Source organism: Coregonus clupeaformis, unplaced genomic scaffold (assembly GCF_020615455.1).
Source record: "Coregonus clupeaformis isolate EN_2021a unplaced genomic scaffold, ASM2061545v1 scaf0243, whole genome shotgun sequence".
NCBI lineage: Eukaryota > Metazoa > Chordata > Actinopteri > Salmoniformes > Salmonidae > Coregonus > Coregonus clupeaformis.
In genome coordinates, this window is record NW_025533698.1 from 248,957 (window position 1) to 273,516 (window position 24,560).

Consider the following 24,560-nt stretch of genomic DNA (forward strand, 5'->3'; position numbering starts at 1 on the left):
TAAAGCTAATGTTAATTTGACTGCGTACTTCAAGAACATACATGTATTTTCCAAGACAGACCTGTTACTGGCTGTGTCTGAATATGCATTCTAGCGTAATACTTACTTAAACTGCATACTAATTTCGCCTTTGATCTAGTAGAATTCACTCTTCTTTTCTGACTCACTTGTTTGGCAACAGCTGATAGGCAGATAAATTGACGCGCTGTACCGAAATGAACGAATGACGGGAGTCAATGCAATCGCACATTAGATGATGCATTCTTAGTACTATTGCAGCGTTCACGTGCTAGTCGGAACTTGGAAACCCGGACATTTCAGACTTGCTTACTGGTTGTTGTTATACACGTGCCGCATTCAACGAATCAACAAGTCGGACATTTCAGAGTTTCCTAGGTCCGACTAGCATGTGAACGCGGCATAAATTCTAAATTTCACATACTAAAAAACTAAATGTTTTTATATACTATTTTGTACTCTAATATGGGTATTCGGACACTGCCTCTTTGTCTCTAACACACTGAGCATGAGCACAGTCATTATGGCCACAGCTTCCTCTGACCTGGCAGACCACCTGTGCTGTTCCATCTGCACAGACATCTACACTGAGCCAGTGTCTCTAAGCTATCAGCACACCTTCTGCAAGAGATGCCTCCAAGACAGCCTGAATGCTGGACACCAACTCTGTCAAGTGGGCAGGGCTCTGGTCAGAGACAGAATCTTCCAGATCAACAGACTGATCAGGAACGTGGCCTACCAGCTGAAACTGCAGGAAGATGCTAAAAGACAGAGAGCTACAGCCGAGAGAGGAAACAGTAGAGAGATGAATGTTGTGAACATGGAGAGGCTCTGAAGCTGTTCTGTGAGACGGACAGTAAGCTGATCTCTGTGATCTGCAGAGATGGGTGAGACGACAGAGGACACACATTCAAACCTATAAGAGAAGCACATGAGGATCTGAAAAAAGAGGTAGCCTCAGATTTATGCTACTTCAAGAAGGACATTAGTGTGCTAGAATACTCAAGAGATGAGCAGCAAAGAGAAATGTCTCAAGCAAAAGAGACGTCAGATCATCTCAAAGTCCAGATCAGGTTGCTTGGTTTACAAGGAGATAGTACTTGCCAGGCTGGAGGAACAGCTAAAGGTGAAGAGAGTTAAAACCGTCTCTCTTCAGTCTGAGCTGGACCTCACTGAGCCCAGAGACTTCCTGCTCTAGTGGATGGAGAGGGGCTGCACTGAGATGAGGGAGAGGAGGAAGGAGGAGGAGTGGGTGGAGAGGAATATGATAGAGAGGAATATGATAGAGGGATTAGGATAGAGGGGAGTATGATAGAGGGAATATATTGAAAGGAATGTGACAGAGAGGATTTGTTTCATTAGATCACTTTAAGACGTAAAACCTCTTAGGCTGACAGTCCCCGAAATTGGGCGCTATAATTTCTTTAAAAAATATGTAAATGTTTACATGACTTATTTGATTGATTTCCCACCGTTTTATATTTCAGAAGACATCCATCCAGACCTTCCTAGAACCACGTAAAAGTCCTCTGTTGAATAAACTTGTATTTGCCTCCCTCTGGTGGTCGGCTGCATCATTACATCCATTTATATCACTTAACTGCAATGTTAAGTCAAAGGGGCGTTCCAGGAAAAACATTTATCCAGCTTGACTGCTTCACGGCACAGACATGGCAAAGCAATCACTGAATTTGTCTCGAGCAGGCAGAGCTAAATACATAACTTTCATAGCTCTACTATAAAGAATGCGACCTACACACTTCCTTAAACCTAAAATAAGTCAAGAAGTAATTTTGTTTGGAAGTCAAACATTTGTTCAGAACGACAAAATCGAGACCTTTACATAGCCCTTCTCCCATTGTCTATAGGAGGGATGCACACTGGTTAAATGGCCCAAATGTTAATTTAGACATTCACAAATTTTACAGATTTTGACTACCACTAATGTCATGAAATGTTTGGCAAAGTAGTAAAGAAGGTTGTATTATACTTTTCTTGTGTACCAGATCATATGGTTTGAAAAGTTTTTTTTTTTTTTTCTCAGACATAAATGTACAATTCCAGGTGAAAGCTAAAGGTCATAGCTTCCTGGGGGGAGGGACACCACTACATTAATAACATATTGCCCTCTTGCTAGATTGATGACTAAAGCCCTAGTGAAACAGTGCAAAATGGTTGTCAGCTCAACTGGTTAAATACAAGACCTGTTAATTGTGAAATGTATGTGTTCAAGTATAATCATTTTGCTCTATATATTTTCTGCTCTGTATGTAATTTTATCTGTTTAAGCTGTTTGGATTGTTAATTGATATAACACAGGGCACCATTGAAAAAGAGACACTGGTCTCAATTGGATTCCCTGTATAAATAAAGAGGAATATGATAGAGGGAATATGATAGAGGAATATAATGGAGGGGAATATGATAGAGAATGAATGGAGGAATGTGTGACGCTCTTGAGCAACAAAGGTTGTCTGTTTGGTTACATCAACTGGAAAGACATGGATAAGAAAATGTTCAAACATAATTTTAAACAATACTGTTCTATAGTCAGCTGATATTGATTTCCTTATTTAATAATTTATTAAACTTAAATGCTAAACATCAATGACACCTACTCTTCAATTACATTTTTTGGTCCTTTATAATTACACATCTAGCTAATTTTATCCCTCTATGAGCATGCGTACCGTAAAGATACGGTAAGGATCATTCGACTGCAACAGCTCTGGTTGATTTAATCGATCAATGGCTCAGGTCACTTGACCAAGATAAACTTGTGGATGAGCTGCTTCTTGATTTTAGTGCTGCATTTGACCTTGTTGATCATATGGCTAATAGCTGAGGCCATTGAAGAGAGATGTTTTCTTGAACCCTCATTTCTTTTTTGGAACTTTGTTACTGAGGTGACATAGACTATGGAAGACTTGTTTTACTGTAGTAAGGTAGCCTATGTATTTCATTGATGATGATGATGATGATGAAAAATATTGACATTAGTGGTAGGCTGAGATCTAACAAACAACCTAAGTAAGCCTGGCTGCTAGTTATGATACCTAAAACATATAGACTTTTAATTAGGCAAAACACATGTCGTTTGAATGGTCAAACATTTTATATGAGTTACAGCATTTTATTTTAATAAAAAATTAGGTTATATGGATTCATTGTATATATTAGGTATGACTGTGCTGCATAGGTACAAAAAATCTAAAATAAATAAACTAAATTCTGCCAGCATTTGATTACACATGAAAGCTGCTGTGGGTAACCATGGCAATGGGGACTCCATTGTGACATCACAAGATTCCGATTCTGGAAGGTTACCTGTTGCACAGACAAACTGAACAGTGCAAAGAGACTGATTCAACTAACCACTGACAGATTATTAATGTCCTATTTCATTAGTGAGAGAACACACTGCTTACTTCAGAGGTAGGTTGTAATATAACTTATTGTGAATGTGTTTCAGTAGTATAACTTATTTTCAAATTACTTGTGTATGAATGTGACATTTTAAGTAGACCTAACATGACTAGTGAAACTGTTGAAGAGAGATAGTTTGCTTGAGTCCTCTTTTTGTGAGAAAATGCTTCATCCTGACACCTGAGATGTCATGTTACAATTGTAGTGAGCCAGCCTAATGGCTAATGCATTCTATTGATGACATAAAAAAATACCTCTCTGTGTTAATCACCAACATATGTTGTAATCAATTATCTCAATAAATATGTACCAAATGTGTAGGTTGTGTAAAAAAACAAGTACGCCTACCTAATTTGTAGTTGATTAATTTCTAATAAGAATAATATGTTCTTAATTGAATGGACATCCATTTCAAATGGTTGAATTGATAGACATGTGATAGAATTGATTAACCATGTGTTAGATCGTAGGTAGGTAGTTAGCTGTAGTTAGGTATTGTATTTATTGTTGGTTAGTATTGTTGTTATTGTAGGTTTCCGTGGGTAATTGTGGGTTAGTATCGAGGCACGAGGCTAGCTAGCTAGCGGGTAGCTACTGGTAACGATTAGCAACGCTGGTGAGCTGGTTCCAATGGTAATGTAGTCCTAGCCAACGTTTAACTTTTGCTTAACCATGTATTAGATCGTAGGTAGGTAGTTAGCTGTAGTTAGGTATTGTATTTACTGTAGGTTAGTATTGTTGTTATTGTAGGTTTCCGTGGGTAATTGTGGGTTAGCATCGAGGCACGAGGCTAGCTAGCTAGCGGGTAGCTACATGTAACGATTAGCAACGCTGGAGAGCTGGTTCCAATGGTAATGTAGTCCTAGCCAACGTTTAACTTTTGCTTAACCATGTATTAGATCGTAGGTAGGTAGTTAGCTGTAGTTAGGTATTGTATTTATTGTAGGTTGGTGCTGTTGTTATTGTAGGTTTCCGTGGGTAGCTGTAGGTTAGTATCGAGGCACGAGGCTAGCTAGCTAGCGGGTAGCTACTGGTAACGATTAGCAACGCTGGAGAGCTGGTTCCAACATTTAATTTTTTTTATTTTTTTTGCTGAGTTGTGAAGGGAACTCGACACGGACTTGAATTGTCTGTTTGGTGTGCTGACACACTCTTGGCAGTTTGTTGTGGCCAGGTGTTGATGCTAAGTTGTGTGCTAATGGATGCTAGCTTGCAGGTTGGCTACGGCGTCATAGCTAGGCTTCGTGGGCTGTTGTGGGTAGTTACTGTGTCTTGGCAGTGTCCTCGGCCGTGCCGGCTGTAGCACAAAGCTAGCTAGCTAGCCGTTCTTCAAACAGAGTCAACACAGTGGCCATTGCTAGCTACCCAACATGACCAGCTGGCTGTACTGTAGTAGCTAACCACAATATACTTGTCCTAGCTAGCCAACGTCTAATCATTGCTGCGTCATGAAAGGAACTTGACACAGACACGAATGATCTGTTTAGTGTGTTATCACATTATTGGTGGTTTGTTGTGACCAAGTGTTGGTGCTAAACAGTGTGTTATTGTTATTAGATGCTAGTCTGCTAGTTGGCTATGGTGTCATAGTTGGCTAGCTGAACAAAGTGGGTTGAGTCTATTCCTTTAAACATTGAACCGCTGTGGTTCACAACAATTCTGATTTCCAAAGGCGGAAGTTGGGAGAGTTTTTTGTTCGGGTGGTTCAGTGAAACAATTTTAGTTTCTGAGGTAGAGGTTTTTGGTGAGGGAGGCCCTGCTCTCTCCGCTCCCAGATGCTTAGTCCATTTCATTCCGATCTCCTCTGCATTTTTGTAGCCATTTGCTACAGCCTGTCAACTATGCCTCTGCCTATCCCTGTTCTCTCCTCTCTGCACAGGCTACACAAACGCACCACACCGCGTGGCTGCTGCCTCTCCAACCTGGTGGTCCCTGCACGCACCACCCACGTGGAGTTCCAGGTCGCAGGCAGCCTCTGGAACTGCCGTTCTGCTGCCAACAAAGCTGACTTCATCCCAGCCTATGCCAACCTCCAGTCCCTCGACTTCCTGGCGCTGACGGAAACATGGATCACCACTGAAAACACCGCTACTCCTACTGCTCTCTCCTCGTCTGACCATGTGTTCTCGCATACCCCGAGAGCATCTGGTCAGAGGGGTGGTGGTACAGGAATCCTCATCTCTCCCAAGTGGACATTCTCAATTTTTCCCCTAACCCATCTGTCTATCTCCTCATTTGAATTCCATGCTGTCACAGTCACTAGCCCATTTAAGCTTAATATCCTTGTCATCTATCGCCCTCCAGGTTCCCTTGGAGAGTTCATCAATGAGCTCGACGCCTTGATAAGTTCCTTCCCTGAGGATGGCTCACCCCTCACAGTTTTGGGGGATTTCAACCTCCCTATGTCCACATTTGACTCATTTCTCTCTGCCTCCTTCTTTCCACTCCTCTCCTCTTTTGACCTCACCCTCTCACCGTCCCCCCTACTCACAAGGCAGGCAATACGCTTGACCTCATCTTCACTAGATGCTGCTCCTCTACTAATCTCACTGCAACTCCCCTCCATTTCTCCGACCACTACTTTGTTTCCTTTTCTCTCTCGCTCTCCTACCACACTACTCACTCTGCCCCTACACAGATGGTAATGCGCCGCCGCAACCTTCGCTCTCTCTCTCCCACTACTCTCTCCTCTTCCATCCTATCATCTCTCCCCTCTGCTCAATCCTTCTCCCTCCAATCTCCTGATTCTGCCTCCTCAACCCTCCTCTCCTCCCTTTCTGCATCCTATGACTCTCTGTGTCCCCTATCCTCCCGGCCGGCTCGGTCCTCCCCTCCAGCTCCGTGGCTTGATGACTCATTGCGAGCTCACAGAACAGAGCTCCGGGCAGCGGAGCGGAAATGGAAGAAAACTAAACTCCCTGCCGACCTGGTATCTTTTCACTCCCTCCTCTCTACATTTTCTTCATCTGTTTCTGCTGCTAAGGCCACCTTCTACCACTCTAAATTCCAAGCATCTGCCTCTAACCCTAGGAAGCTCTTTGCCACATTTTCCTCCCTCCTGAATCCTCCTCCCCCCCTCCTCTCTCTCTGTGGATGACTTCGTCAACCACTTTGAAAAGAAGGTTGACGACATCCGATCCTCGTTTGTTAAGTCTAATAACACTGCTGGTCCTGCTCACACTGCCCTACCCTATGCTTTGACTTCTTTCTCCCCTCTCTCTCCAGATAAAATCCTGCGACTTGTGACTGCAGGCCGCCCAACAACCTGCCCGCTTGACCCCATCCCCTCCTCCCTTCTCCAGACCATCTCCGGTGACCTTCTCCCCTACCTCACCTCGCTGATCAACTCATCCTTGACCGCTGGCCATGTCCCTTCCGTCTTCAAGAGAGCGAGAGTTGCTCCCCTTCTCAAAAAACCAACACTCGACCCCACTGATGTCAACAACTACAGACCAGTATCCCTTCTTTCTTTTCTTTCCAAAACTATTGAGCGTGCCGTCTTTAGCCAACTCTCTTGCTATCTCTCTCAGAATGACCTTCTTGATCCAAACCAATCAGGTTTCAGGACTGGTCATTCAACTGAGACTGCTCTTCTCTGTGTCACGGAGACTCTCCGCACTGCTAAAGCTAACTCTCTCTCCTCTGCTCTTGTCCTTCTAGACCTGTCTGCTGCCTTTGATACTGTGAACCATCAGATCCTCCTCTCCACCCTCTCCGAGATGGGCATCTCCGGCGCGGCTCACTCCTGGATTGCGTCCTACCTGACCGGTCGCTCCTACCAAGTGGCGTGGCGGGAAGCTGTCTCCGCACCACGTGCTCTCACCACTGGTGTCCCCCAGGGATCGGTTCTGGGCCCTCTCCTTTTCTCCCTATACACCAAGTCACTTGGCTCTGTCATATCCTCACATGGTCTCTCCTATCATTGCTACGCTGACGATACACAACTAATCTTCTCCTTTCCCCCTTCTGATAACCAGGTGGCGAATCGCATCTCTGCATGTCTGGCAGACATATCAGTATGGATGACGGATCACCACCTCAAGCTGAACCCTGGCAAGACGGAGCTGCTCTTCCTCCCGGGAAGGACTGCCCGTTCTATGATCTCGCCATCACGGTTGACAACTCCGCTGTGTCCTCCTCCCAGAGTGCGAAGAGCCTAGGCGTGACCCTGGACAACACCCTGTCGTTCTCCGCCAACATCAAGGCGGTGACCCGCTCCTGCAGGTTCATGCTCTACAACATTCGGAGAGTGCGACCCTGCCTTACACAGGAAGCGGCGCAGGTCCTGGTCCAGGCACTTGTCATCTCCCGTCTGGACTACTGCAACTCGCTGTTGGCTGGGCTCCCTGCCTGTGCCATTAAACCCCTACAACTCATCCAGAATGCCGCAGCCCGTCTGGTGTTCAACCTTCCCAAGTTCTCTCACGTCACCCCCCCTCCTCCGCACACTCCACTGGCTTCCAGTTGAAGCTCGCATCCGCTACAAGACCATGGTGCTTGCCTATGGAGCAGTGAGGGGAACGGCACCTCTGTACCTTCAGGCTCTGATCAGTCCCTACACCCAAACGAGGACATTGCGTTCATCCACCTCTGGCCTGCTGGCTCCCTTCCTCTGCGGAAGCATAGCTCCCGCTCAGCCCAGTCAAAACTGTTCGCTGCTCTGGCACCCCAATGGTGGAACAAGCTCCCTCACGACGCCAGGACAGCGGAGTCACTCACCACCTTCCGGAGACATTTGAAACCCCACCTCTTTAAGGAATACCTGGGATAGGATTAAGTATTCCTTCTAACCCCCCAAATTGTAAAGTGGTTATCCCACTGGCTATAGGGTGAACGCACCAATTTGTGAGTCGCTCTGGCTAAGAGCGTCTGCTAAATGACGTTAATGTGCCCTTGAGCAAGGCACTTAACCCTAATTGCTCCTGTAAGTCGCTCTGGTTAAGAGCGTCTGCTAAATGACTAAAATGTAATGTAAAATGTAATAGACCTATTTAAATTGAGGTGCACTCAGGGGCACTCAAAGAGAAGACTGGCGTTTTTACCTCCTTGGTTTTTAAAATAGTTGAAACTGTACAAGTTAGGTCCTGCATGGATATAGAGTCATTTTCTACCCAAAACACAGTGTTTTTAATGATATGATGGAAGTGATTAGTGTGGTTTGTGAGAACCAGGCCCAATATGGAGTAGAGCTACATGAGGGGTTGAATAAGGCTCAATAGTAAGGTACAGAAAGAGCCTGAAGTTTGCTTTTTAAAGTCTGTGTTGTGCTTTTTCTTCTCCAATGGCAACGCCTTGCATCACAATGATGATGTCATAAAGGTTGTTGTTCACGAAATGATAAGAACAGCCTAAATCGATCCATTTGAACTTGGTCGCTTTTCCAGTAGCCAACTTGTTACTAGTAATTCAGATAGGCCTATTGCGTAAACATATCTGGATCAGGATTTTCACTTGCTTAATTGTAAGTAGCTGGGAAGAAAACATGTGCACATTGTAAAGAGATGCATTTTTATTTGGTTAGCAACACCCACTTACTACAACGATATGTATTTTCCAGAGTAATTGTTAGCTAAGAGGAAGACATGGAGGGTTCAACGCTGACACAGAGGAGGGGTGAGTGTCGGTTGGAGGAAAGGGCGATCCAGACAGACTACGTGATGGAGCTGGGAGCCAGGTTGGCTCTGGTTTTGCAGATCCAGAAGGATCAGGAGAAGAAGATGAAGAGGATTTGGTTCAAGACGAGGAAAATGCCAAGACTGATTGAGGAGGTAACAAGACCAACTTTGACAAAGTCGACTAGAGTTCTATTTAACAATATTAATTAAAGCAAATATAAGTTATTGTAAGGGCAAAATGTTCCATATCACATGGAATGTAAGCTAACAATGATTTGTCCTTATTTCTTTTTGTATTAGGCTACACCATGGCAATGCTTATAACTGTTCTTGTCTAAATGTGTTGTATCATGTCTGTCTGTTTCAGTGTATTTATGTCCTCAGTTCTTATGGTTGTCTTGTCATAAAAAATAAACAACCGTTCTATCATAGACGCTCATATCAGGATTATGTGGTTGTCTCACCTAGCTACCTTAAGTTGAATGCACTAACTAACTATAAGTCGTTCTGGATAAAAGCGTCTGATAAATTGCTAAAATGTCAAATGTTATGCTGGCCAGGGTTGGGACAGACAGGTGCAGAGCATCTGAGAGGACACTAGATATATATATATATATATATATATATATATATATATATATATATATATATATATATATATATATATATGTGATGTATAAGTAAATAGTGCTGACTAATACAGTATGTATGTATGTACTGAATGTGATCACTTTCATCATGTCTGTTTCTTTTCTCACGCAGAATGTGAGAGATGTGAGCAACTGTCCTCTCACTGAGTTTATGGCTCCCTGTATTGACTCCCTCCCACCACTGGCTTTCACCAATCAGAGGCCTATACCAACCATGTTGCATCCCCCCTCTTCATTGGCCATACGCGCTCAGGATGCACAGCGGTTCATTGTATTTTCATACTTTGTCCCTGAAACCTGCCAGTCTGCTGAATGCCCAGTTGCCACAGAGGCCACTGCAGATGTATCTACAGGTAAACGAGAGGACCTATGGACAGATATACATCTTTCCTCAATGCTGCATCGATACCTGCCACACTTCTTTGACGAAGACTGCATGCAGCCACATCAGACAGTAGAGGGCACCACTGAGGTCTCAGTTGCTCCAGTGGCAATATCTAATGTCAAGGAAGAGGACAGATTCTATCCTTACTCCCTCCCACCCCTGGCTCAACGGTTCATTGGCAATTCATTCAATTTCCTCGAAACCTCCCAGCCTGCTGTTTCAGCCGTAGAGGCCACTGTTACCACAGCCACTGTCAAGGGAGAGAATCGATGGGCAGCTAGAAGTCTTCCATCAGTGCTGCCTCCATGCCTGCCAACAGTCTTTGACGATGACTTCATGCCACCAGAGCAGACAGTAGAGTATACCTATGAGGTCTCAGTTGCTACAGAGACCACTGCAGGCACAGCTACTGTTGATTTTGGAGTGTACAGATCAGCAGCTAAATGCCCTGTCCCAATGCTGCCTCCAAGTCTGCCACTTGTCTTTGAAGTTGACTACAAACTGCCAGGGGAGGCAGTAGAGGGTACCACCAAGTGTCCAGTTATCAGTGAAACAAACAATGATGTGTCCACTCACCTCTGTCAGTAGGTGCTGTAGGTGGGTGTGGTGTGGAATCAGGCGCAGGACGCAGAAGATAAGTCCAACAAAGACTTTTAGTTGAGCACACACAAAAACACAATCCAACAGCCCGGAGGCGAGAAAAATGCGCACACAGGCGTAAACAAACGGGCGCACTAAATATGTGCGAAAATCCTCTCCTAAATACAAAGGAGGCAAGCTACAAATAGCGCACCGAAAAGGGTAGCGCACCAACACGACATAGGAAACATACAACGGTGGCAGCTAGTATTCCGGAGACGACGAACGCCGAAGCCTGCCCGAGCAAGGAAGAGAGGCAGCCTCGGCCGAAACCGTGACAACCTTAAAGAGGACATGGAAGCTGATCAAAGCCCTCCTGACCCTGCAGCATTGCCTCCAAGCTCGCCATGTATCCGAGACTCTGACCACAAACTGACCGAGGAGACAAAAGAGGATGCGACCGAGTCCTCCGTTACCACAGCGATCACTGCAGGCACATCCATTGTCCAGGGAGAGGACCTGTTGGGTGATAAAAGCCCGGCTCCAATGCTGCCTTCAATGTTGCCACACAGTCTAGACAATGACCACAAGCAGCAAGAGGAGGCAGTAGAGGACACCACCAAGAGTCAAGTGTCCAGGGAAGCGGCCGTTTCCGTATCCACTGTCCACAATCTGCCAGGGGAGGCAGTAGAGGACACCAACAAGTGTCCAGTTGCCAGGGAAACAGCCGTTTCTGTGTCCACTGTCCACACAGAGGAGTTTTTGGCTGATAAAAGTCCTCCTGCACCTGCAACACTGCCTCTAATCCTGACCTGCACCCACAACAATGACCACAAACAGCTATGGAAGACAGTTGAGTGCACTACAAAGTGCTCAGTCGACACAGAGGCAACTGTTTCCATTTACACCTGGGATGATAAAAGTCCTCCAGGTCTGCAATGCATTCACAACAACAATGACCACAAGTAGCCAGAGGAGACAGTTGAGGACACCACAGAGTGCTCAGTTAACACAGAGGCAAGTGCAGTTGCATCCACTGTCAAGAGAGAGGAACTGATGAGTGATAAAAGCCCTGTCCTAGCACTTCCTCCAAGCCTGGCATTCATCCATGACAAGGACCACAAGCAGCCAGAGCAGAAAGGGAAGGGCACTAGTGAAGAGGTGGATCGCTGCCCTCATGCTCACCAGCTGGTCCCAGATGCTAACTTAACTCTGGCAACCCCTCTGCTCTGCTTGGCCACTAAGACGCCTGTTAGAGTTAGAGACTCCATATGCAGGTCAGAGGATGAGGAACCCAGGCCCTGGACGCTGGAAGAGGCAAAGGTAGGTGTCCTATTTTACACTACTACTCTACAGGGTTGGGGGTCTGTTCCATTTCAATTCAAAGCATTGAATGAAGTACTTCCTGAATTGACTGGAATTGAAATGGAATTGACCCCAACCCTGCTACTCTATGCTCATAGTATAAAACATCACCCCTTACTAGGGTTAACATTTGTATTATGTTTGGTGTGGACCCAGGAAGAACATCCATGGCTATTATAATGTTTTTAAAGACAGAGGAAAAAGATAAAAATAATAAACTGAATAAGAAGTTGAAAGATGACGAGAAAGAGAGAAAGGAGATGAAGGCGAGAGAGAAAGAGCAAAAGAAAGCCATGAAGGCTGAGAAAAAGAGGGACAATTTAGAACAGAAAAAGAGAGAGAAGGAAAGAAAAGAGAAGGAAAAGGCAGAGAAAAATAGGTTAGAGGGGCTGATTAAGATACACAATGCCATGATGAAAGACAGGATTAAGAAAGAGAAGAAGTGGTCTGAGGAGCTGAAAAAGAGAGAGAAAGCTCAAGCTGAGCTCCTGGAGATGGAGCGAAAGATTCAAAAAAAGGAGGAGAAGAAGAGAGAAAAGAGGAGGAAAGAGGAGAGGAAGAGACTGGAGAAGAGGAAAAAGAGGGAGCCAGCTGGAGGTGGAACTGAGAGGGTGATAGAAGAGCAGGGAAGGGATGAAAGCTTGAAGATGGATGAGTAGACTGGGTAAGAGAGAGAGAGAAAAGAGAGATACTGTATTTTTGCATGCAATGAAAAACAAAGAATAAAAAAATAAATGTTTACTCTGTTTGTTTTTTGTCAAGGCATACCATACAAAACATTAGAAACACAAAATGTTTACTTTTCTCAAATTTGGGGAGTGTTGCACAGTTTAAATGTTGAATACTGTAACGATCCCGGCAGTCTGAGTCGGGTCCTGTCTGGTGACTAGTTTTTCTGTTCGTGATCTCCAGTTTCCCGAGGGTTCGGGAACGCTCCGGGGAGCTCTCTTGATTTCCGCACCTGCATCCCATCAGCAATCTGCACACCTGGTCCTGATCATCACCCTTCTTAGGCTCTGGCCTAACATCCAGTCCCTGCCGGATCGTTAGCCATGAACAGTAGGTTTACCAGAGTATCAGTCTTAGAGCCTAGCGTTAGTTTTGTTGTTTTTGCACCTTGTTGGTTGGTTGCTTACTTACCCCCGTTTTGTTCCATCTGCAGTCACCCGTCCGGAACCTTCATCCAACCTCTGCCTGGTGGTCGGCGGCTGCCGACTCCAGGATGGGATCAACCACTGCACCCCCAACAACTAATCAACGCCGCCCGCTCTGTTCCCTGGATTATTCAGCATCACTCTTGAATTTGTAATAAACACTCACCTTCGTTTCAACTTACCTTGTCCTGGTCTGCTTCTGGGTTCTGGCTTAGCAACTCGTGACAGAACGATCCGGCCAGTAATGAACCCAGCGGACCTGGACTCTGTTCGCCATGCCATTACCCATCAGGAGAAGATGTTGGGCCATCATAGCACGGTACTACAGGAGATCGCGTTGTCAGTTCGGAACCTTTCTACCGGTCTGACGGAGGTCCAGAACCAACGCAAGTTTCCGGTGGAGGATCCACTACCGGTTTCACCCATCTCGCCTGCCGCTTCTGGAGCTGTGTCCTTCCGTGAGCCCAAGGTTCCGACGCCGGATAGATATGAGGGGGAGCTGGGAAGATGCCGTTCCTTCCTTATGCAGTGTGGATTAGTGTTCGATCTACAGCCCTACTCTTATGCCACAGACAAGGCTAGGATAGCCTTTGTGATTGCGTTGCTGCGTGGTCGAGCGCTGGAGTGGGCTTCAGCCGTTTGGGAACGACAAGACCCCTGCATGGCTTCATACCAGGGGTTCACGGCCGAGATGAGGAAGCTCTTCGACCATTCCGTCCGAGGGAGGGACGCAGCTAGGCGCCTGTTTTCGCTTCACCAAGGAACTCGCAGCGTGGCCGACTTCGTGATCGAGTTCAAGACGTTGGCTGTGGAGAGTGGGTGGAACGAGGAGTCTCTGCAAGCGGCCTTTTACCAGGGTCTGTCAGAGCAGCTCAAGGATGAGTTGATCTCCTATCCGGAGCCTAGTGACCTGGACAGCTTGGTAGCCTTGTCTATTCGGGTGGATAATCGAGTCCGAGAGCGAAGGAGGGAGAAGCAATGGGGGTCCGTCCAATCGATCAGCTTCTCAGTTCCCAGTCGGGTCGGGTGGTGGACCAGAACACGTCGATCATTCTCCACCACAAAGGATTAGTGGAGAGGTCCTCTCTCCCGATTCTGAACCCATGCAAGTGGGGCGGCACGGGTTAACCAAGGAGGAGCGTCAACATAGACGTAAGACCAACTGCTGCCTCTACTGTGGTAGCTCGGGACATTACATCTCCACTTGTTCCCGGCGGTCGTCAAACTGCCCGGCTCGCTAAAGTTGGGAGGACTTTTAGCGAGCCAGTTTCAACCTCTCAGTACCTCTGTCAGACCCCGTTTCCCGGCTACCCTTGTGAACAGGAATCAGAGCTTAGCGATTAACGCTTTATCGATTCAGGTGCCGATGGAAGCTTTCTTGATGCCGAGTTGGTGGAACAGCTGGGGCTTTCCAAGGAGCAATTGCCGGAAGCCATTGAAGCGACCACTCTGAACGGCAGTAGTCTGGCACGTATCACGATGAGGACTGAACCGGTTAAGATGCGGTTGTCGGGGAATCATTCTGAGATGATTTCATTCTTCATTCTGCCGTCTTCCCATGTTCCTCTGGTCCTTGGATACCCCTGGCTGAAGGAACACAATCCCACGTTCGATTGGGTGACGGGCAAGGTAACGAGTTGGAGCCTTGATTGTCATGCTAACTGTCTCAAGACTGCCTGCCCCCATTCGGTTCCCAGTCAGGTGATTGAGGCTAAACCCCCAGATTTGTCCCTGGTTCCCGAGACATATCACGATTTGGGGGAAGTTTTCAGTAAGCAGAAGGCTCTGTCACTCCCTCCCCACCGACCATATGATTGTGCCATCAACCTGTTCCCTGGAGCTGTCTACCCCAAGGGAAGGTTATACAGTATCTCCCGACCTGAACGTGAGGCTTTGGAGACCTACATCAAGGAGTCCCTAGCTGCTGGTCTCGTTCGTCCCTCGTCATCACCCCTGGGGGCAGGATTCTTCTTTGTGGGTAAGAAGGATGGCTCTCTTCGACCGTGTATTGATTATCGGGGGTTGAATGACATCACGGTCAAGAACAAGTATCCCCTGCCCTTGATGAGTTCTGCCTTCGACTCCTTACAGGGTGCTACGGTGTTCACCAAGCTAGACCTACGCAATGCGTATCACATGGTCCGGATCAGAGAGGGGGACGAGTGGTTGACGGGTTTCAATACACCGATGGGTCACTCGAGTATCAGGTGATGCCGTTTGGACTGACCAATGCTCCAGCGGTATTCCAGAGTATGGTGAACGACGTCCTGAGAGATATGATCGGTCTCTTTGTGTTTGTTTACCTGGATGACATTCTGATCTTCTCGAAGGAACCTTCCGACCACGTCCAGCATGTCCGGCAGGTTCTGCAGCGATTGTTGGAGAATCGCCTGTTCGTGAAGGCCGAGAAGTGCGAGTTTCACGCCCACACGACATCCTTTCTCGGGTACATCATCTCCAGCGGAGAGATTAGGATGGACCAGGAGAAGGTTAGAGCGGTTCTGGAATGGGCCCAGCCCGGTACGAGATTGCAGCTCCAGAGATTTTTGGGGTTTGCGAATTTCTACCGCAGATTCATCCGGGATTACAGCCGTGTGGCCGCTCCGTTAACTGCCTTGACTTCCAGTATCAGGACCTTCAAGTGGAATCCGGAGGCGGATCGAGCGTTTCTGGATTTGAAGAGGCGATTCACCAACGCACCGATTCTCTCTCAACCGGACACGGCCCGTCAGTTCGTCGTTGAAGTGGGACGCGTCTGATGTGGGAGTTGGCGCCATCCTGTCGCAGCGATGCTCCACGGACAGTAAACTCCATCCCTGCGCCTACTACTCTCGTCGCCTTTCGCCTGCGGAGAGGAATTACGATGTGGGTAACCGGGAGCTTCTCGCGGTGAAACTTGCCTTGGAGGAGTGGCGCCACTGGTTGGAGGGGGCGGAGCAACCGTTTATTGTCTGGACTGACCACAAGAATCTTGCTTACGTGCAATCGGCTAAACGTCTCAACTCCCGTCAGGCCAGGTGGGCGTTGTTTTTCGGACGATTCAAGTTTTCCCTGACGTTCCGACCTGGATCTAAGAACGGCAAGGCGGACGCCTTGTCCCGGATGTTCTCCAAGACGGAGGAGAGTGGGTCCAAGACCGAGACAATTCTCCCCCGGAACTGCGTCGTGGGAGCAGTTATGTGGAAGATTGAGGAGGAGGTGCTGGCGGCCCTTCGGACTCAGCCCGGTCCCGGTAACGGTCCACCCGGTCGGTTGTTTGTGCCTGAGTCGGTTCGTCCTGCTGTCCTCAAATGGTCCCACGCCAGCAAGATGGCTTGTCACCCTGGCGTGGCCCGGACAATGGCGTTTCTTCGCAGACGTTTTTGGTGGCCTGCCATGGCCGAGGATACTCGGGGTTATGTTGCTGCCTGTCCAGTGTGTGCGCAGAATAAGAGTACCAATCGGCCCAGCTCTGGACTACTTCACCCCCCTTCCTATTCCCCGGCGACCATGGTCGCATCTGGCCCTGGACTTTGTCACTGGGTTGCCCGCTTCTGAGGGGAACACGGTCGTTCTGACTATCGTGGACAGATTCAGCAAGTTCGCCCACTTTGTGCCAATTGCCAAGCTTCCCTCTGCCTCGGAGACGTCCGAGATCCTGGTTAGGGAGGTTTTCAGGGTCCACGGGTTGCCCAGTGATATCGTTTCCGACCGTGGCCCTCAGTTTACCTCTGCTGTCTGGAAGTCCTTCTGTTTGGCCATTGGAGCTACAGTCAGTCTCACATCTGGTTTTCACCCCCAATCTAATGGTCAGGCGGAGAGAGCCAACCAGAAGATGGAATCCACGCTACGCTGCCTGGCCTCTTCCAACCCCACCTCCTGGGTCTCTCAGTTGCCTTGGGTTGAGTATGCCCACAATACTCTTCCTACATCTGCCACTGGGATGTCTCCCTTCCAGTGCCTGTATGGCTACCAACCTCCCTTGTTCCCTTCTCAGGAGAAGGAGCTCTCAGTGCCTTCTGTTCAGGTCCATATTCGTCGTTGCCACCGGACCTGGCATCGGGCCAGAAAGGCACTCCTTAGAGTTTCGGACCGGTATCAGCTCCAGGCGAATCGTCGCCGGATCCCCGCTCCCACCTATACCATCGGAGATAGGGTTTGGTTGGCCACACGGGATCTTCCGTTACGGACTGAGTCTAGGAAGTTGTTACCGAAGTTCATTGGTCCGTTTGTGGTGGAGAAGGTGATCAATCCAGTGGCAGTTCGACTCAAACTACCGAGGACGCTCAGAGTCCATCCCACCTTTCATGTCTCCTGCCTCAAGCCTGTCTTCCTCAGTCCTCTGTTGCCTCCTCCGCCTCCTCCTCCTCCTCCTCGGATGATCGGAGGTGGTCCTGCCTACACGGTGCGTCGCATCATGGATTCCAGACGGCGGGGCCGGGGTTTCCAGTATCTCGTGGACTGGGAGGGGTATGGTCCTGAAGAGAGGAGTTGGATTCCGCGGCGACAGGTCCTAGATGCTGACCTCATCAGTGACTTCTACCGCCTCCATCCTGGCGCTCCGGGGAGTCCGCCCGGTGGCGTTCGTCGGAGGGGGGGTACTGTAACGATCCCGGCAGTCTGAGTCGGGTCCTGTCTGGTGACTAGTTTTTCTGTTCGTGATCTCCAGTTTCCCGAGGGTTCGGGAACGCTCCGGGGAGCTCTCTTGATTTCCGCACCTGCATCCCATCAGCAATCTGCACACCTGGTCCTGATCATCACCCTTCTTAGGCTCTGGCCTAACATCCAGTCCCTGCCGGATCGTTAGCCATGAACAGTAGGTTTACCAGAGTATCAGTCTTAGAGCCTAGCGTTAGTTTTGTTGTTTTTGCACCTTGTTGGTTGGTTGCTTACTTACCCCCGTTTTGTTCCATCTGCAGTCACCCGTCCGGAACCTTCATCCAACCTCTGCCTGGTGGTCGGCGGCTGCCGACCCAGGATGGGATCAACCACTGCACCCCCAACAACTAATCAACGCCGCCCGCTCTGTTCCCTGGATTATTCAGCATCACTCTTGAATTTGTAATAAACACTCACCTTCGTTTCAACTTACCTTGTCCTGGTCTGCTTCTGGGTTCTGGCTTAGCAACTCGTGACAAATACTAAATCGACACTAAGCACTCCTACATGTTGAAAGGATTGGATAGGTGTACATATACATTAGGTGTAATATGGCAAACAAAGCCTATCAGAGGGAAAGGTAGAGCCATTACCAGTGTTTATACCTATGGGATAGGTAGAGAAAATTATAAAACAAATCTCACAAGCTCTCATCCATAGTCAAATGAACTACTGTTGTCTGGAGAAATGCAGGTGTTGGTGACCTAAAGAGACTGCAAATAGCACAAAATAAGGCAGCAATAAAGGTTCTGCAATGTGGTTATGAGATGTTCTCCATAGAATTACATAATGCACTCGAATGGCCGACTGTCAAGGAAATGATAAAATAATAATAATAATAATAATAATTTTTCATAAAATGTACTGAAAGACCAACCGCCAAATGTGATTAACTGGATATGATCAAAGACAACTCGTAAAGGTAATAGGAATCTGGATCAGTGTCCTTTTCTTTTTACCTTGCTTTTGTTATTATTATTATTATTATTTATTTTTTTACATTTCGTAAAATGTAATATTTACAAAAACATTTCATTTTAATTTCAATTTAGTAACATACTGTGTCATTCAAATAAATATTATTATTTGTCTAATCATATTTTTTGCCTTTGAAGCTTAATATTTTGTAATATAATGTATGACTGACATGAGGGTAATCAAAGGGAGAGAGATAAGGGTAACAATGAAGACTTCTTCCATTACAGTTGTAAGTGATGAGTGGAAGTGTACAGTGCCCTCCTGAATTATTGGCACCAGAAGGAAATATGAACAAAAAAGGCTGTGAAAGCATGTCATTGTGGTCTATCAGCTTGATCTTACACTCAAAAGATCATATGAATCTACCCTTTAATTGAGTAAAACATTTTCAAATAGAAAAATTATCGTCATCAAGAAATCATTGTCTTATTCAAAAACATGCGTGTCACAATTATTGGCTGCCCTATAAACTATTTTGAACAAAATCTAATTGAGTGCATTTGTAAAGTATTCAGACCCCTTGACTTTTTCCACACTTTGTCTTATTCTAAAATTGATTAAATAGTTATTTTTCCTCATCAATCTACACACAATACCCCATAATGACAAAGTGAGAACAGGTTTTTAGACTTTTTTATAAATGTATTAAAAATAACAAATGGAAATATCTCATTTACATAAGTATTCAGACCCTTTACTCAGTACTTTGTTGAAGCACCTTTGGCAGCGATTACAGCCTCGAGTCTTCTTGGGTATGACGCTACAAGCTTGGCACACCTGTAATTGAGGAGTTTCTCCCATTTTTCTCTGCAGATCCTCTCAAGCTCTGTCAGGTTGGATAGGGCGTGTCGCTGCACAGCTATTTTCAGGTCTCTCCAGAGATGTTAGATCGGGTTCAAGTCCGGTTTCTGGCTGAGCCACTCAAGGACATTCAGAGACTTGACCCGAAGCTACTCCTGCGTTGTCTTGGCTGTGTGCTTAGGGTCATTGTCCTGTTGGAAGGTGAACCTTAGCCCCAGTCTGAGGTCCTGAGCGCTCTGGAGCAGGTTTTCATCAAGGATTTCTCTGTTAATTGCTCTGTTCATCTTTCCCTTGATCCTGACTAGTCTCCAAATCAAATCAAATCAAATTATATTTGTTATGTGCCGAATACAACATGTGTAGACCTTACCGTGAAATGCTTACTTACAAGCCCTTAACCAACAATGCAGTTCAAGAAATAGAGTTAAGAAAATATTTACTAAATACACTAAGGTAAAAATTGTTATAAAAAGTAACACAATAAAATAATAACGAGGCTATATACAAGGGGTACCGGGACCGAGTCAATGTGTGGGGGTACAGGTTAGTTGAGGTAATTTGTACATGTAGGTAGGGGTAAAGTAACTATGCATAGATAATAAACAGCGAGTAGCAGCAGTGTAAAAACAAAGGGGGGAGGTGTCAATGTAAATAGTCCGGGTGGCCATTTGATTAATTGTTCAGCAATCTTATGGCTTGGGGATAGAAGCTGTTAAGGAGCCTTTTAGACCTAGACGTGGCACTCTGGTACCGCTTGCTGTGCGGTAGCAGAGAGAACAGTCTATGACTTGGGTGACTGGAGTCTTTGACAATTTTTTGGGCCTCCCTCTGACACCGCCTAGTATATAGGTCCTGGATGGCAGGAAGCTTGGCTCCAGTGATGTACTGGGCCGTACGCACTACCCTCTGTAGCGCCTTACGGTCGGATGCAGAGCAGTTGCCATACCAGGCGGTGATGCAACTGGTCAGGATGCTCTCGATGGTGCAGCTGTAGAACTTTTTGAGGATCTTGGGACCAATGCCAAATCTTTTCAGTCTCCTGAGGTGGAAAAGGCGTTGTCGTGCCCTCTTCACGACTGTCTTGGTGTGTTTGGACCATGATAGTTTGTTGGTGATGTGGACACCAAGGAACTTGAAACTCTCGACCTGCTCCACTACAGCCCCGTCGATGTGAATGGGGCGTGTTCCCAGTCCCTGTCCCTGAAAATCCTCCCCACAGCATGATGCTGCCACCACCATGCTTCACCGTCGGGATGGTGCCAGGTTTCCTCCAAACGTGATCTCATCCCAGGTAAGAGGGGGAGTAGCAGCAGCAGCAGGTTCTCCCCATGTGAGCTGAGTCCAGTGGACCAGTCCTGTATCCCCCCTCCCAGACAGCGACAGTGGTCTGAACCATGGCTAGCTATCCACAATCTGGCTCGACTAAACAAGGTTTACCAAGAGGGAAGGAGGGAGAGGTAGGTAGAGGAAGAGAAAGAGGGAGGAGAGGAAGGAGGAAAGGGAGAAAAGGGTTCTCTCCATCACGACTGTAAGAAGGAAAGGAGGGAGAAGGCCGAGCAAGAGGAAGAGGAAGAGGTAGAAGATGACAAGGAGAGTTGATCTGTCCATCACTACCATAAGGAGATCTCTTCTGGGGGCTCTTGTTCTCTCCTCTTTCCCACAGAGGAGCACCTTTCGCAGGCAGCCCAGAGCAGACTCTCCCCTGAGAGAAGGCTAGCCCCTGGAGGTTTCACCTTGGATTTATACAGAGAACCCCCCAGTACTCAAACTGCTTTACACTGTAGAGGGGGATGTAATCTCATTGGAGGCGACCCAATGACCCAGAAATGCTCCGTGGACAGACTTCCTCTCTGCTCCCCGTCTCGCTGGCAGGGGGCTCCACCCCTTCTTCACCTGACCCCCTTATCATGTTATGAGTCTCACCTACAGGTCCCGCCCCCTGGCCTACCTGTTGCAGGTTTAAGTATGGTGTGTCGGACACAGCTGCCCTCCCCCTCCTCCCCCTCCTCCCCCACCTCCCCCTCCTCCCCCTCCTCCCCCTCCTTCCCTCTTTCTCCCACTCCCCCCATATCTCACTCTCTCTCCTCCTCCCCCTCTCTTCCCTTTAAAGCAATACTTAGACCAGGCTTTCTGCCTCCTCTACCCCTCTCCACCTCCTCTTCCATTCTTACTCTCTTTCTCTCCACCTCCTCCTCATCCTCCTTTGTTCCCCCTCTCCCGCCCTCCAGTGAGAGAGGCAGGAGGTCACCTCGCCGTCACTCTATCCAGCTGGAGCCGCTGAGAGGACGAGGAGGAGAGGAGAGGTATAGAGGAAGACCAGAGGAGACAAGAGGGAGAGGAGGAGAGGAGGAGAGGAGGAGAGGGAGTGAGACACCATGTTAGCTGTTGTGGTGTGATATGTGTAGTTACTTGTAATAAACACTAGAGCATGCTGGACACTTATTTTGTGCTTGCTGACCTCAATGTGTGCATCAACAGTCTAAAGCAGTCATCTCCAATCCAAATAATTAGTTGGAATCATTTGTTTATTAGACATTTCCTATTTATATTGTATGGATAATAAAACCCATCATTTATTCACTTGTGTTTTAGCTTTTTCCCCACACCCACACTGAAAGTTGTTACTGTTACTTTAGTCTGTCTTGCTTTATGATAGTCACATGCCTCTACCTTTACAAGAAGTCTGTCAGTATTCTTCATGAGGGCTTTAAAGCTAATGTTAATTTGACTGTGTACTTCAAGAACATACATGTATTTTCCAAGACAGACCTGTTACTGGCTGTGTCTAAATATCCATTCTAGCGTAATACATACTTAAACTGCATACTAATTTCGCCTTTGATCTAGTAGAATTCACTCTTCTTTTCTGACTCACTTGTTTGGCAACAGCTGATAGTCAGATAAATTGACGCGCTGTACCGAAATGAACGAATAACGGGAGTCAATGCAATCGCGCATTAGATGACGAATTCTGAGTACTATTGCCGCGTTCACATGCGAGTCGGAACTTGGAAACCCGGAAATGTCAGACTTGCTTACTGGTTGTAGTTATACACGTGCCGCATTCAACGAACAGCAAGTCGGACATTTCAGAGTTTCCTAGGTCCGACTAGCATGTGAACGCGGCATAGTTTCTAAATTTCACATACTATAAAACTAAATGTTTTTACATACTATTTATTACTCTAATATGGGTATTTGGACACTGCCTCTTTGTCTCTCACACACTGAGCACGAGCACAGTCATTATGGCCACAGCTTCCTCTGACCTGGCAGACCACCTGTGCTGTTCCATCTGCACAGACATCAACACTGAGCCTGTGTCTCTAAGCTATCAGCACACCTTCTGCAAGAGATGCCTCCAAGACAGCCTGAATGCTGGACACCAACTCTGTCAAGTGGGCAGGGCTCTGGTCAGAGACAGAATCTTCCAGATCAACAGACTGATCAGGAACGTGGCCTACCAGCTGAAACTGGAGGAAGATGCTAAAAGACAGAGAGCTACAGCCGAGAGAGGAAACAGTAGAGAGATGAATGTCGTGAACATGGAGAGGCTCTGAAGCTGTTCTGTGAGACGGACAGTAAGCTGATCTCTGTGATCTGCAGAGATGGGTGAGACGACAGAGGACACACATTCAAACCTATAAGAGAAGCACATGAGGATCTGAAAAAAGAGGTAGCCTCAGATTTATGCTACTTAAAGAAGGACATTAGTGTGCTGGAATACTCAAGAGATGAGCAGCAAAGAGAAATGTCTCAAGCAAAGCATAAGAGACGTCAGATCATCTCAAAGTCCAGATCAGGTTGCTTGGTTGACAAGGAGATAGTACTTGCCAGGCTGGAGGAACAGCTAAAGGTGAAGAGAGTTAAAACGGCCTCTCTTCAGTCTGAGCTGGACCTCACTGAGCCCAGACACTTCCTGCTCTAGTGGATGGAGAGGGGCTGCACTGAGATGAGGGAGAGGAGGAAGGAGGAGGAGTGGGTGGAGAGGAATATGACAGAGAGGAATATGATAGAGGGATTAGGATAGAGGGGAATATGATAGAGGGAATATATTGAAAGGAATGTGTCACGAACCGGCTCAAGTTCGTAACAAAAGGGAGACACGTGGAGACAAGGAGTACTCAAAGTATATATTTATTAATTAAAGTAAACTAAATCAAATAACAATGGCGTGTGTAATCAGTAATCAGTAGTGTACGTGAGTGTTTGCATGCATAAATGTAATATGGAAAAGTGTTGAAAAGTGCCAAAGCAAACAACCCAAGAAAGCCTCAAAAATATCACAACCAAGATCAAAGTAACTGCCTGGAGAGAGTCTCCCTAATGAATGTGGAAGAGGTCCATTTATCCTGGGACACACCCGGCCCAGGTGTTTCCCATGTAGCTGACGACCCTCCCAACTCCGCCCACCGGCATCCTAACAAGGAAACAAGAACAAAGAGAGAATACGGCAGACAGAGTGGGAGGGTCGTCACACCCCCCCCCATAAGACCGGGGACCAACAAGGACCCCGGACCAACGTACCAGCCCCTGCGTCCCAAACTGACAAATTGTACATGTTCACACCTCCACTTGCCCCACCCATCATCCTCCTCTCCAGACCTCAGCAACCTTTACACAGGAAGCAACCTTTAAGAGGAAAGAAGAACACAAGACTAGGAGGGGACAAACAGGAAAGATAGAACATGACAAAATCAAACAATGGTCGGTCACATCAATATTCATGAACAGGGCGCACGTCACCCTGCCCAACCACCTTTCCAAGGTATACCACAGTCGCCTGAGCAAACTCACATTCAGCCAAATTCATCGTGAGGCGACCCGCAGCCAGACGTCCGAACAAGGCCTGAATACGGGACAGATGCTCCTCCCAAGCATCTGCATATATCACTACATCGTCCAGATAAACAGCGCAACCGGCCAGACCAGAGACAACCCTGTTCATAAA

General features: G+C 47.0%; 1 protein-coding gene across 1 annotated transcript in view; it reads left to right on the forward strand.

Moving 5' to 3' along the window:
* The first annotated feature begins 541 nt into the window (after positions 1-541).
* Positions 542-24,560, forward strand: part of LOC121565609 (deleted in malignant brain tumors 1 protein-like) — a 142,620-nt gene continuing 118,601 nt past the window's right edge. The window contains exon 1 of the mRNA XM_045214360.1: positions 542-815. Coding sequence (XP_045070295.1) covers positions 542-815 — 274 coding nt within the window. The remainder of the gene's footprint in view (positions 816-24,560) is intronic.